A 14,289-nucleotide genomic window follows, 5' to 3' on the forward strand; every position below is an offset into this window, starting at 1 on the left:
TATATATATATATAACATTGAATACAAGTATATAATTAGGTTTCTGAATTACCAATTTCAAACCATGTGTCGTGAATAAATAAACAAATAATTAATTAAAACTAAATTATGTTAGTAATATATAAATATATAACTTACAATGATATAAGAATGATAAATAAGATACATTTATGTTTCAATAGAAGATGGGGAGAGGTGTCATGGATGATTATGGGAAAACCTTAAAGTTGTAGGTTTTCTAGTGACAAGATAGATCTTATAAAAAATATAGATAGATTCACATGGGATGGAGAATTAGTGGACTATGTCTTAAACTAAGTGGACACTGAGGAGATTGTTCAAACTTGGTCGGATAATTTCGTGGATAGATGAAAAAGTTAATGCATACCTAAGATATCACAAGCTTCGAGGCCCTTGATCTAATAGATCTAGTGATCCATAAGTTGAGGTGGTGGAAGTTCAAGTAACCGAGTTGGGGGGATGTATCACTAATGGAAAGGAGTTTAATTTTGACCTAAGTGAATCACATGTTGATGAGGCCTTATAAATTATTATAAATCTACATAACCCAATGTAAAAAATTAGTAATGAGAAGAAATCCATGATGGGGGTAAGCCCTAGACAACGGTTTATCACAAGCTCCCTTGTATATCTCGATGCTTGGTAGAGGATCTGAGTCTAAAGTTGCTAACCAGAAGCTAAGATTCAATCATTTCCACTAGGCGTAGGTAGCTTAGTGGCCAAATTATAGGGCATCTTTCCCTATAGGTTGTAGATGTGGGAGCACTTGCCCCTGGAGGCGATTTTGAATGTTTGTTGGAAGCATCACCAATTTCTTCGAGATGTGGCCCTAATACTGCTCGTTAAAACCATTTTCCATACCTTGGTTAGTTTTTTTAACTGCTAGAAATGTCACTAGAATTTTTGGAACATGGCCCTAGTACCCTTGTAAAATACTTCATATGGCCCAGTTACTGATTGAGTGGAAGGACATTAGGTCATGAGAATTTTTATTTACACACAAAAAGCTATTTATCAAAACTCTTTACTTTTTATTGTTTCACACATTAAGATTTTAAAGGAAAATTAACCATTTTATTTTTCTCTTTGTCTTATGTGTGTATAATTTGGTTTCCTTATCATCCTCCCTCATAGTATTCTTCACACACTTACTAGGGCATGCTTCCATATCTACGTGTATATATAAAAGTTGGCCATATACGAAAGCCATCTTTCGTATATGTATGCTTCCATATCTGTGTGCATATACAGAAGTTACACATGTATGGAAGCCATCTTATTTATATGGAAACTTCCATATATACATGCATATACATAAGCTACACATATACATATGACATGTTCTATATATGGACATATTTATGGAAGGATTCATATATAGAAGATGGCTTTCGTATATATGTGCATATGCAGAGGCTGCACATATATGGAAGATGAGTTCCATATATATGTGCATATACAAAAGTTGAAAAAAAACGGAATTCATCTTCCGTATATGCACGCTTCCATATATATGGGTATATAGAATATACACATAAACAGAAGATGGATTTTATGCATACACAACTTTTGTATATGCACATATATATGGAATCATGCATATACAAAATATGACTTCAATATCTATAGAGAAACCATATTCCATGTGTGGACTTATCTATATGCATATAGATATGCAAGTACATATATAGAAGTTGACTTTAATAAATACACTTGCATTTTTTTTTTTAACTGTAACGGATATCCTTTATTTAGAAATCTGAGTTAACCAAGGCTTATTCAACCTATTTACATTGCTTTCATTTCCTATTTCCCGCCTTAGGGGATTCTGCATGCCTGAGTAATGCCTGGACCTTTCTGAGCTGCGCATTTCCGACATACAGACAAGATTTGCCGTGGTTTTAGCTGGTAATCGCTGAAGATTCTGGGACATTGGATTGCTGACTGTTGAAGACAATTAATTTCAGCCTCTGGCCATTGCTATCCATTGTGGAGCCCTGCAGCCGGACACAGTGGCGCAAGAGCTATCCGATTTACAAGATCCTCCATCCGATCCCTTTCGGAGTGCAGGATCGTCCTCATAGCGGGTGTCGAAGGAGTCCATCTGAATATCAAGGAGAGGAGCATATGCCGCCTTCAGTGTCGAAAGACTAGTCTCCTCTGTACAGATCTTAAGCGTTTGCAGGCCTCCCTTTTTGTCTATCTGCGCCTTCCCTGTGTGTTGAATTTGAATTGGAAAAAATTTCCCAGAATTATCTGTACTCATTTTGCTGTGGCCTGTTACAGCTGATGTGTTGATAATATCAGACATATTCTCTCGAGCATGCTCAGAATGATTCCATTCTTCCTGCTTGATGTTCTGATCTGCCCTTGAGCTAAGGTATGAAATTTGAGATAGCGCTGTTGCCATTGTAGATAAGAGTTCCCGGAGCTAATAGGCATCCTTTGTTTGCCATTTCATCTGCCTCCTTATTCAAACTTCTGAGAATATGGAATATTTTGAAGGAGATGAAATCTTGCAGGATTAGCTTTAATCTTTTGAGGGACTTGTTGAGGATTGCCTTGTTGAACTGGTCATCTGAATTGATCTTCCTAATGAGGATTTCAGAGTCTCCGAATACTTGGCATTCTTTGATGCCTTCGTCCCGAGCTATTTGGCAGGCTTTTGTGAGGGCAAGAAGCTCTGCCTGATTGTTGGTGGAGATGCCTAGCCCCCAACAGAAATGAACCTTCCTGAGATTTTCTGTGAAGTAAATGACTCCTCCAGCTCCCGCAGTCCCCGGATTTCCTTTGCAGGCACCGTCAAAGAAGATTGAAGTTGTGTTTTGGATCTTCCACCAATTTTGAAAGACCTCTTCAGATTCTCTGATTTTCCAAGGAGGAGAAGGGAGGGGAGGTGGAGGGGCACGGATTTTGCTAGAGGGATTGGGGCTGTGGAGGTTCAGCCAAGCCTTTTCAGAGGGGAGAAGGGAGGAATCAATGGTTTGAGGATGCTGGAGGACAGATTCAATAAGAAGACCTTTGGAAATTGAGGCGGTTTTAGCAGGAGAGCGAGAGGAATTATTGAAAATTAAGTCATTCCGGGCAAGCCAAATTTCCCAGCAAACAAATTTGGGAATGGAAAGCCATATGTGGAACCACAAGGATTTCTTTGGGATGGATTGGGGGTAATATTGGAGCCATTCAGAAAAAAGGTCGGCAATGGAGCTGTGCTGGGGCGGGGAGACGGGCAGTCCAAGAAGAGTTAGTGTCCATACTTCTCTGGCAAAAACGCAGTCAATAAACAGATGGGGAGCTGTTTCTCCTGAGTTTTTGCACATTGCACATCTGTGAGGCCCAACAAAGTTTCTCTTTGACAAGTTGTCCCCTGTGAGCTGTTTATTCAGCATGAGGATCTAGAAGAAGAAATTAACTTTGGGAAGTCCCTTGGCATCCCATACCTGTTTCCAGAACGATGGCGTTCTCAAACTGTATTTTTTGGTCTGCAAGGTAGAGTAACCCAAAGCTGGCGTGTAAAACCCAGTTTCGCCCCACCCCCATCTGTCTGCGATGTTGCGGTGGACCGGCGCTGCATTTAAGAGCAAAGATTTGAGGATTTCGATTTGATGTTGAAGCTGCTCTGGCACTGGAGGGATCGCCCATTCGACCCAATTTCCTCTGCTGTCCCACTCAGAGATATCGCTCAGCTTTCTTATTCCTGCATCTTGGAGCCAATTTCTGATGTCCCGGATTTCTGCATGAGAGCTGAGTGGAGGGCTGTTCATGATGCGATCTTTCCAGAGAAGGGTCTTCTCCCCATTACCCGGGATGCGGTAAAGATGTTTACTAAAGCTGCTTATGCTTTTCCTACAGAGATTCCAGGTATATGTGCCTGTTGTTGTGTTATTTGCTGACAGGTGCCTGAGGGAGATCCCCTGCGCATATTTGGCGGTGAATGTTTCGCTGATATGATGTGTAGGATCTGAATATATTTTCCACAGGAGCTTGCATCCAAGTGACAGGTTCGAAAGAGCAGGATCTCTGATCTGAAGCCCGCCTTCCAGAAGTGGCCGCTTGACTAGATCCCAGTTTTCCAAATGGATTTTATTTTGATTGCCTCTGCCTCCTTTCCAGAGAAAGTCTCTTAGAAGACAAGAGATCTGCTCCATGATGTGTTTCGGGGCCAGAAGAAAGGAGGCTTGATAAATGGGAAGTGCAGATAAGACGGATTTAAGAAGGATAATTTTCCCTCCCTTGGTTAGCCAATAGCCTCCCAAGGAGGTGATCTTGTCTTTAATTTTGCTGATGACACCCTGCCACAGAGATCTGTTATTGACTCCAGATGTGAGGGGCAAGCCTAAATATTTGATGCTGTCCCATTGGGCGAAGCACTCAAATCCTAGGATCTGGCCTATATTATTGAGGTTATGTTGACTCACATTCCATCCGAAAATCGAGCTCTTTCTGTCATTTATCACAGCTCCTGAAGCTCTACAATAACTTTTTAAAACAACATCAAATTTGACTGCTATTCTAGTAGAGGCTCCTCCTAGAAGAATAGAGTCGTCTGCAAAGAGAGCGTGATTTATTGGGTTTAGGGCATTTGCGATTCGGATTCCTGGGAGATCACCTGTATTCATTTCCACAGCCAGCTTCCTGCTAAGAGAATCAGCCATAAGGATGTACAAGAAAGGTGAGAGAGGACAGCCTTGCCTTAATCCGCGGTGTGCTTGAAAGAATGATGCTGGGCGACCATTGACCATGGGGGCAATCCATGGGCATGAGATGCATGCTTTGATGAGATTGATGAACTGAGGAGGGAAGCCAAAGGATCGTAGAACTTGGAGTAGAAAGGAATGGTTGACTCTGTCAAATGCATTAGCCATATCAAGCTTGATCAGCATCCCCTTCTCTTTCCTCTGTTTGCTGGAGTGGATAGCTTCCTGCACTTGGATGATATTATCCAAGATGTGTCTGCCTTTGACGAACCCCCCTTGGGCTTTGGATATTAGTTTGTCAAGAAGGGGTTTAATTCTATTTGCCATAATTTTTGACAGAATTTTATAGGAGGCGTTGCATAGGGAGATGGGCCTGAACCTGCCGAATGTTTCCGGATTGGCCTCTTTTGGTATTAATGCAAGAAAGGTGGAGTTGATGCCTCCCCCAATCTTGGCTTTCCCAAAGAATCCGTGTATCATTTTCAGCAAGTCTATTTTGATGATGTCCCAGCAGATTTTGAAGAAGTGTATTGTGAAGCCGTCCGGCCCGGGGGCCTTATCTGAATCCATTGCCCAGATAACCTTGATGATTTCTTCTTCAGATACTGGTTTCAATAAAGCCCGATTGTCCTCATGGGTGATGAGGCGAGGAATATGAGAGAGTAGTTCTTCGGTGTCTTCTTTGCATCCTTCATGCCTTGTGCCATATAGTTCTTTGAAGTGATTTTCAGCTGCAATTTTTATTTGATCAAATTTATTACAGATCTGCCCTTCATCATTTTTTATCTCTGTGATATGATTCCGAGATAGGCGGGCTTTGTATTGTCGGTGGAAAAAAGAAGTATTTCGGTCTCCTGCCTTTAACCAGAGGCTGCGAGATTTAAGTCTCCAGTGCTCTTCTTCCTTTCTGATGGATTGATGGATGTTTCTTTGAAAGGCTGCTTCTTTATTTAAAATTCCCGGGTGATGTGGATCCCTTCCATACCTATTTGCAAGGTATCCAGTTGCTGAACATCGATTTTTCTCTGATGGGTGATGGGGTTATGAAGGTTCCTTAACCACCCCTTTAAAGCTTGTTTGGTAGCTTTTATTTTTTGCTCCCACACGAAACTTGGGGATCCGTTGATGGGGATATCCCAAGCTGATCGGATTATGTCCATGAACCCTTCTTTTTCGATCCATAGTGGATTAAATTTAAAGGGAATGGGACCAAGATCTTCTTCAGGGGCCAAAAGGAGTTGAATTGGCTTGTGATCCGAGGAGAGCTTGGGGAGAATTTTTGTTGATATGAGGAGGTTTTCCATCAGCAGGGAGCTTTGAATTAGAAATCTGTCCAGCCGGGCAGCGATGTGGTCAGGCCCAGTTCTGTTATTTGTCCAAGTATATTTGCCTCTCACCGGGGCAAAATCTAGAAGATCCCACTGCTGCATTATTTCCTCTACCAAAGGGAGAGTCTGATCTCTGTTGCTGTTACCCCCCCTTTTTTCTTTTGGCTTCATGACTATGTTAAGATCTCCTCCCAGAACAATGTTATTTAGGGAGTGATGATCTAAAAAGGCCGAGAGAGTATTCCAACAGTCTCTTTTTTCTGCATAGTTAACAGGAACATATAAATTGAATAAGGCAATAGATAACTTACTTTCTAGATGCTTGAGCTCCATGAAGATCCAATGTTGGGTCTCATGGGAGTTAGCCAGATGGAACTGATCTTCCGACCAGAGAGTTGCAACGCCACCCGAGGTTCCCCTTGAGCTGACTGCTATGCCTTCGTTCTTCTTCCATTTAGATTTGCTGATATCCTTGAGGGTTTGTCCATCGATTTTGGTCTCTTGGAGCAGGAGGATGTCTGAGGGTTCTATTTTCATTAGATCTTTGACGGCTTCAATTTTTGGTTGGGTCCCCAGGCCTCTGCAATTCCAAGAGACTATTCGCATTATTTACCTGGCGAGGGGTTTGGGATTCCTCCCTTGGTGGATCTTCCTCTGGTATTTCTTCCTATTGTCATCTCTATTGTGGATTGGCTGCCTTGCATTTTGAGTCGCTCTGCTTCCTCCTCCCTGACTGCTTTGTGGGTCTTCCTGCCTGCTTTCTTCGAGGGTCTCTCATAAGACTCTTCCTCTGAGGAGTGTAAAGGTTCTGGCAATTTTTTCTTCTTTGTTATGTCTGCATATGAAAGCCTGGAGGGGCTTCCCTGAGGAGAGCCAAATGATGCTTCTCCACCTCGCTCTTTATTTTCCTGTGGTTCTTCGGCCTGTGCTGGTATGATCAGTTCCGTTTCTGGGGGTTCTGATGGAGAGGCTTCTTCAGAAAGTGAGATCTCATCCGTTTTCTGTTGGGTTTCATTTTCTTTGCTGGGTTTTCCTTGATTATTCCCCTTTGTGGCTCCTTTCCCTGTTGCTTTTGCGTTGCCCGTTTTCTGGATTGTAGTCCATTGATCTCCCTTGGGGGGATGGCTCTGTTCTTCCATTTTTTTCTTGCAGTGTTTTGTAAAGTGACCATAGCCGTGACAGTGTCTGCATTTGAAGGGGATCTGCTCATAATCCAACTCCTGGATATGGGACCATCCTGCCACTGTGAGTTTTATTGCTTCAGGTAGTCCTTCTTCCAGATCTACTTCCACGCATATTCGGCGCAGGAGTATTGGTCTTTCCTCACGGCCTGATCAATGTATTTTCCCAGAGAGTTGCCGATGATTTGGAGAGATTTTTGGCTCCAGCAATGTAGGGGGAGATGGGGGAGCCGCACCCACACTGGAACCGCAGAAGGGACATCCTGGGTCGGATCGAAATCTGGAGACCATTTATTTAGGTATAGTCCCTGTGGCCCCATGAAATATGGCCCATTCCTGAAGATGAGGCTCCGATCTTCTGCTGATTCAAAGACAAATACAAAGAAACCTTTGCCTACGAAGTAAGATTTAATTCCTTCCTTGATCAGAGGGGTCCAGTTTCTCTTGATCCAGTCTTCTACAGATTTGGGCGATGGCCAGAGCCCAGTGAACTGTCCTATGAGCCCTCTATCTGCTAGATTCAGAGCCGAGCGGCAGGTTTCTTCCTCAGGGAGAGCCACCGTGGGAATGCAATCTTTTTTCTTGACGAATTTCTGTTGTTGAGCAGAGGGAGGGTGTCTGTTGCATGCTTCGATTATTTTCTGAAATTCTATGACTTCTGGAGGGAGGGGGGGAGGATCCGCCTCCCCATCACCAGGCATGGCTGCCAAGGGCCGCAGCTGCTTAAACGATCGCTGCACCAGACAGGGACGGCGCAGGGGCTAGGTCGCGCTGTGGGCTGCGCGGGTCCGATCCGAGCTTGTCGGAGCTCAGAGCCAGCGTCAAATACACTTGCATTTTTGCATATGTGCTAATTCTGTATATGCATGCTTCCATATCTATGTGCATTTACAAAATCTGTGTATATATAGAAGTTTTTTTTTCCCCTGGAAAAATCGTAATCTTTCATTATGATTGAAAAATTACATGTTGTAGATGCCTTCTGGCATATGCTGTAAAAACAGATTCAAAAATGTTGTGCAAAAAAGATGCAAAGATCCTTCATCACCACGCAGGGTGTACGGATTCAGGAAAATAGTCATGTAAAGCAAAAATATAAATTAATGTACAGGTGGGGAAAAAAGTCAGACTTTTCTCCCTTTTTTCTTCTCAACCTTTCTCCAAACCCCCTGTGACTCTGTTGGAGTTATAAGTGCTAACGCTGTTTCAGCCACAGGTTGTGGATTGTCTTTATCGGAGTCTGATGTGTCTGATATGTGTTGGCATTTGTTTCTGCCCATATCCATAGTTTCTGATATACTTGCCAGTGTTGTGTCTATTTGTTCTTGTGGGTTTGTTTTTTCTGCTTCTGGTTCTTTGTTCATCTGGCTGGTTTCAGTGGGGTTGGCAAATTCCATTTCTTCTTCCTCCTCGTCATCCGGGGGGGGTGGAGAAAATTGCCATCCCTTAGCTTGCTTTTCCGTTTTCTTCTTTCTGCGATTATCTTTTTTGTTTGCTGGACATGAGCTTTGTAGATGTCCTGTTTGTCGGCAAATTCGGCATCTGAATGCCGTATTTTCATAATCTAGGACCTGTGTCTAGCTCCTCTGTCTATGCTTTAGCTGAATTTGATCTGGCAGGCCTTTGCTGAGGTCTACTTCCACACATATTCGTGCAAAAGTATATATTCTTTCCTCTATTCGTTGGGTGTCCATTTTGATGTAGCGTCCAATAGTGTTGCCGATTCCAGCTAGTACTTGATTATTCCAGAGATGTATTGGGAGATTGTGAAGCCGCACCCAAACTGGCATTTTGGAGATGACCATTGTATTTGCATCAAAATCTGGGAACCATGGTGTGATGAAGAGTCCAGTGGATCCCCAGAACCAAGGTCCTTCTTGTATTACTATGTCTCTGTCTATTGCTGATTGAAATTTCACTATGAAAAAACCCTTGGAGCAGAGATGTATTTCGCATTGTGTGGTCCAGTTCGTGAAGATCCAATAAAATAGATCAGCTGGTTTGGGCCAAAAACAGTTAAATCTACAGATTATTGCTTGCCTTTCATATATTGTGCAATGCTCATCTAATTCTGGTGTATCTATATTGTATTCCGGCGTATGATCTAGTTGTTCCACAATGTATGGTCTGGCGTCCATACCTGTTTGTTTCGGTGCTGCTCCTTCTGTGTTTTTCCCTTGTAGGGCATTTTTGAAGGAAATGCTGCCTGGTTTTTTCCCTATTGAACCAGTACCACTTCCTTCAGCCCTGTCAGGAATCCTGTTATTGTCAATTGCTCCCCCTCTTATCCTCAGATTGAGGATGATTGTTGACAGTGATGTAATTTTGTATTCCCACAGGTATTTTGTGTCTTGTAGCACTCTGCCCCCATGTATCAGGTTTTGAGTTCTGATGGGGTATCCCAGCTGTTGCATTATGATTTTCTGCACTTGCTCTACTGAATCTGTCTCTTTTACCCAAATTATTTTCGATTTACCTTCCAGGGTTTTTACAAAGACTTGAAAACTGTATGGTCTTACTAGGGTTTCAGATTTTGTTTTCTGCAGATCTAACCCTGTGCTTTTGCTTACTTCGAAATAGCTTTTCCCGTGAGTGTGTTTCCAGATCTGACCAGAATAGGGGTAGATCTGCTCTACAGAGGTCTAGATCGGAGAGCCCAAGACCCGATCTGTGCACAATGCTGCTGATCGATGAATATGATGCCCAATCTGGGCTCAAAGGCGATTGTTCGGACATATGGAAAACAAGATCTGCATAATAGTTCAAATCAGAGTTTTGACCTGAAAAGAGCTTAATAATTTCTTCATACCTTTTGCTTTGTCGGCGGTCTACCGTCCTGAGAGCTCCATTGTTACTCGAGACAGCACCCTCCGATGCAGTTGCTGCCACAGAGCAGACTTTCAAAGGCTCGATCCTTCTGCATTTCGGAGGCATAGCCGGCCCTGTTGGGCCTATCGGGGGTTTATCAGCAGTATTCGCCTCATTTTGCATCAGGTTCGTCCGGATTCGCACCTCCGCACTTCTTTTAAACTCTGACTGCAGCAAATGACGTGATACCCTTGCTCTCGGCCGTGTAAAGTTGATCAGTACCCGTCGAGTGGATTCAGACTTCTCACTTGTGGAATCTCCAGATGTTTGACAGGCGCGGGTAGATCTGGGAGCCATTGCCTTCGCAGGTTCGAACTCCCACCCTCCAAAAAATCTGTGTATATATAGAAGTTATGCATATACAGAATCCATCTTCCATATATGCACGCTTCCATATATACGTGCATATACAAAAGACACACATATAAAAAAGCCATTTTCTATATATGCACATATTGTTATGGCAGATAAATCCCTCTTACTGACAAGAGTGATCTCCCTAGATCCTAAAGGAAACTAGAAACAAACAAACAATTGAATGACTCTGTCCCTAAGCTTATTTCGTTCGAATTGTAAAGACAAGAGTAGGAGAATGAGCCTCCTACCTATTTGAGAAATGCTTGATGGAGATTCCTGCTCGGTCCGGATGCAACTTATCAATTCTTAAAAAGACCTGCAATCACAGACATAAAATAGATCAAAGGCACATGATATCATAATGATTCAAAAAAGCTTAATCTAATGATAAACGAGATTAGAAATTGAGATTATCTTACTAAATATCAAAATAATAATAAATCATTCATCATTTCAATAAGACAATACAATGGGGAAAATGATTCATTTGTATTAATTTAACCTCTGCCTTGATGTCATGAGGTTCCTGCCAAATGCCTCAAAACCTCTCCTTAGCTAATAAGCCTTCCAATCTCAATCCAATAGCATAAGTGTATATTTTCTGAACCTCCTAATTCCTCTATCCTCTAGCCAATTTATAGGCCAAGAGGAAGAAGTTTCAGATCCAAAAGAGAAGGATGAGATGCTCAAATTGGGGGATTAGGGTTCCTTGATGAAAGGGAATTATCTCCATGATATGAGGGGTATGGCTTAAATATATATGACCTGGAAGCTTCCAGATAGGATATATTCGACCAAAAATTCTTATGGTTTCAATTTTTAATTTTACTTTTCTTTGATTTGCCTGCGCAGTGTATAGTGGAAGACAGAGTGCAGTTCTGCACAGTTCTCAGGGATAAAAACAACAAATGCAAAAAAATTTACAAGGAAAAGCGAACAAGTCACACTTAACAAGTCATAAAGCCATTTTACCCAAAATTCACATCTTCTTCAAGGGTTTTTGATTGTTTGACTTCTAAGGGAGTGTAATGGAACATGTTTATGGATGGCGAGAGATCCATTTTAACGGTGAAGTGTCATGGTGACAAAATGACGTGTAACACATATATGGAAGCAATGAATTATGTATGCAACTTTTGTATATCTACATATATATGGAAGTGTGCATATATAGAAGATGGATTCTGTATATTTGTAACTTTTGTACATGCACATATATATGGAACTCATATTTCGTATATGCGCAACTTCTGTACATAGATATGGAAGCGTGCATATATGGAAATCGTACATATGCAGAAATGCAAGTGTATTTATGAAAGCCGACTTCTATATATTTACTTTCATATCTATATGAATATAGAGAGGTCCACACATGGAATGTGGTTTCTATATAAATATCGAAGTCATCTTTCGTATATGCATGCTTCCATATATATGTGTGTGTGTGTGTGCGTATACAGAAGTTGTGAATATATAGAAGTCATCTTCTCTATATGTGTATATTTTGGCTTCCGCATATGTGCAATTTATGTATATGTACACATATATGGAACTCATCTTCCGTATATGCGCAACCTCTCTATATGCACATATATATAGAAGCCATCTTATGTATATGCATGGTTCCATATATATATGTGCATATACAAAAGTTGTGCATATACATAAGCCATCGCTTCAATATATAGGTGCATATACATAAGATGTCTTCGGTGTATGCACAACTTATGTATATCCATGTATATATGGAAGCATGCATATATACAAGATGACTTCCGCATATGATTTTTGTATATGCACATTTTCCATATATGCACATAGTTATGGAAGTGTACATATACGAAAGATGGTTTTCATATATAGCCAACTTTTGTATATACATGTAGATATGGAACCGTGCCCTAGTAAGTGTGTGAAGAATACTGTGAGGGAGTATGATAAGGAAACCAAATTATACACACATAAGATAAAGAGACATATAACATGGTTGATTTTCTTTCAAAATCTTAATGCATGAGACAATAAAAAAGAAAGAGTTTTGATAAATAGGTTTTCGTGTGTAAATAAAAGTTCTAATGACCTAATGTCCTTCGACTCACTCAGTAATTGGGCCTTACGAAGGCTTTTACAAGGGTACTGGGGCCATGTTTTGGAAATACTAGTGACATTTCCAACAGCCAAAAAACCAATCAATGCATGGAAAGGGTTTTAATGAGCAGTACTAGGGCCATGTCTCGAAGAAACTAGTGATGCTTCCAACAACCATTCGAAATTGCCTCCAGGGGAAAGTGCTCCCACACCTGCGACCTATAGGAAAGATGCCCTATAATTTGGCCATTAAGCTACCTACGTCTAATGGGAATGATTGAATCTCAGCTTCTAGTTAGCAACTTTGGACCCAGATCCTCTACCAAGCTTCGAGCTATATAAGGGGGTCTGTGATAATCTGTTGTCTAGGGCTTACTCCCTTCATGGGTTTCTTCTCATTACCGACTTTTCACACTGGATTCTGTAGGTTTAGAATAATTTATAGGGCTTCATCAACATGTGATTCACTTAGGTCAAAATTAAACTCCTTTCCATTAGTGATACACCCCCCCAACTTAGTTGCTTGAACTTCCACCACCTCAACTTCAAGATCACTAGATCTATTAGATCAAGGGAATCAACGCTTGTGATATCCTAGTTATACATTAAATTTTTCATTTGTCCATAAAATTATTCGACCAAGTTTGAACAATGTCCTCAGTGTCCACTTATTCTAAGCCATAGTTCACTAATTCTCCATCCCATGTGAATCTAGATTTTTGATAAGATCTATCTTGTCACTAGAAAACCTTCAACTTAAGGTTTTCCCATCCTTATTTATTCCTTTAAGATTCTCAGTGTAGCTTCCAAATCAGAAGAGTTCCCAACACCATACTGCTCTTTGGATTCATAGGGAGAGTCTTTGTAGTCAACCATCTTGCTAGCCATTTGATATTTCTTCCTGCATGGTATATTATGTCAACTAAACCAAATCACAATAAACCAACGTACCTTAGTATAGCTCGGGGAGGATACCTTGTCTGCAAGATCAACAAATCATCATGATACATGTATGATATATCATGACAACATATAGAAATATAAAACATAAGCATATAACCATGCAACCATCATTCTAGCTAAGGTACAGTGATTAATACATGACCTCATCCATGACACCTCCCCCTATCTTCTATTGAAACGTAAACGTATCTCATTTATCATTCTTATAGCATTGTAAGTTATATATTTATATATTACTAACATAATTTTGATTTCAACAAATTTAGTTTTAATTAATTGATTGATTATTTATTTATTCACGATACATGGTTTAGAATTAGTAATTAAGAAACCTCATTGTATAGTTGAATTCAATGTTATATATATATAAAGAGAAAGTAAATTAAGCCCCAAGGGTTAGCTCAGTTGGTCAAAATCAGTGCCTTGCCATCGGGAGGTCACAGGGTCCATTCTCCTCGAAGCCCTTGGGGGTAGGCCTTGCTAGTGGGCCGCGGGGCTAGATTCCCTTCGGGGTCGATCAGCCCAGATTTTTCTGTGGATGTAGCGCCACCCGTTGACCAGGGTGTTCGTGAACCACAACAAAAAGAAGAAGAAGAAGAAGAAGAGAAAGTAAATTATATTTATATTTATATATATTATATATAAATCATATCTCAACACATTTTTATTTAATCACATAGTTTAGGAAATTCACACTTGGATTTGCTAGTTTTGCACTTGAATTGATTCTTTAAATATAAGATAATGGTGGTGGTTACTACATTTGGAATTATAAATTAAGAT

The 14,289-nt window shown here is 40.9% G+C and overlaps 1 protein-coding gene across 1 annotated transcript; it reads right to left on the reverse strand.

The window, feature by feature from the left end:
• Nucleotides 1–2,396: 2,396 nt before the first annotated feature.
• On the reverse strand, nt 2,397–7,185 carry LOC149196465 (uncharacterized). Its single transcript, XM_089408291.1, has 4 exons — nt 6,660–7,185; nt 5,823–6,306; nt 3,462–5,703; nt 2,397–3,395 (listed from the first exon to the last, which is right to left on the reverse strand). Exons 1-4 carry the CDS (start codon nt 7,183–7,185, stop codon nt 2,397–2,399), a joined length of 4,251 nt encoding a protein of 1,416 aa, XP_089264417.1.
• Nucleotides 7,186–14,289: the final 7,104 nt, after the last annotated feature.

Source organism: Pinus tabuliformis, chromosome 2_2 (genome assembly GCF_031772625.1).
Source record: "Pinus tabuliformis cultivar Carrire ecotype Pingquan chromosome 2_2, CPIR1, whole genome shotgun sequence".
NCBI classification, from domain to species: Eukaryota; Viridiplantae; Streptophyta; class Pinopsida; order Pinales; family Pinaceae; genus Pinus; species Pinus tabuliformis.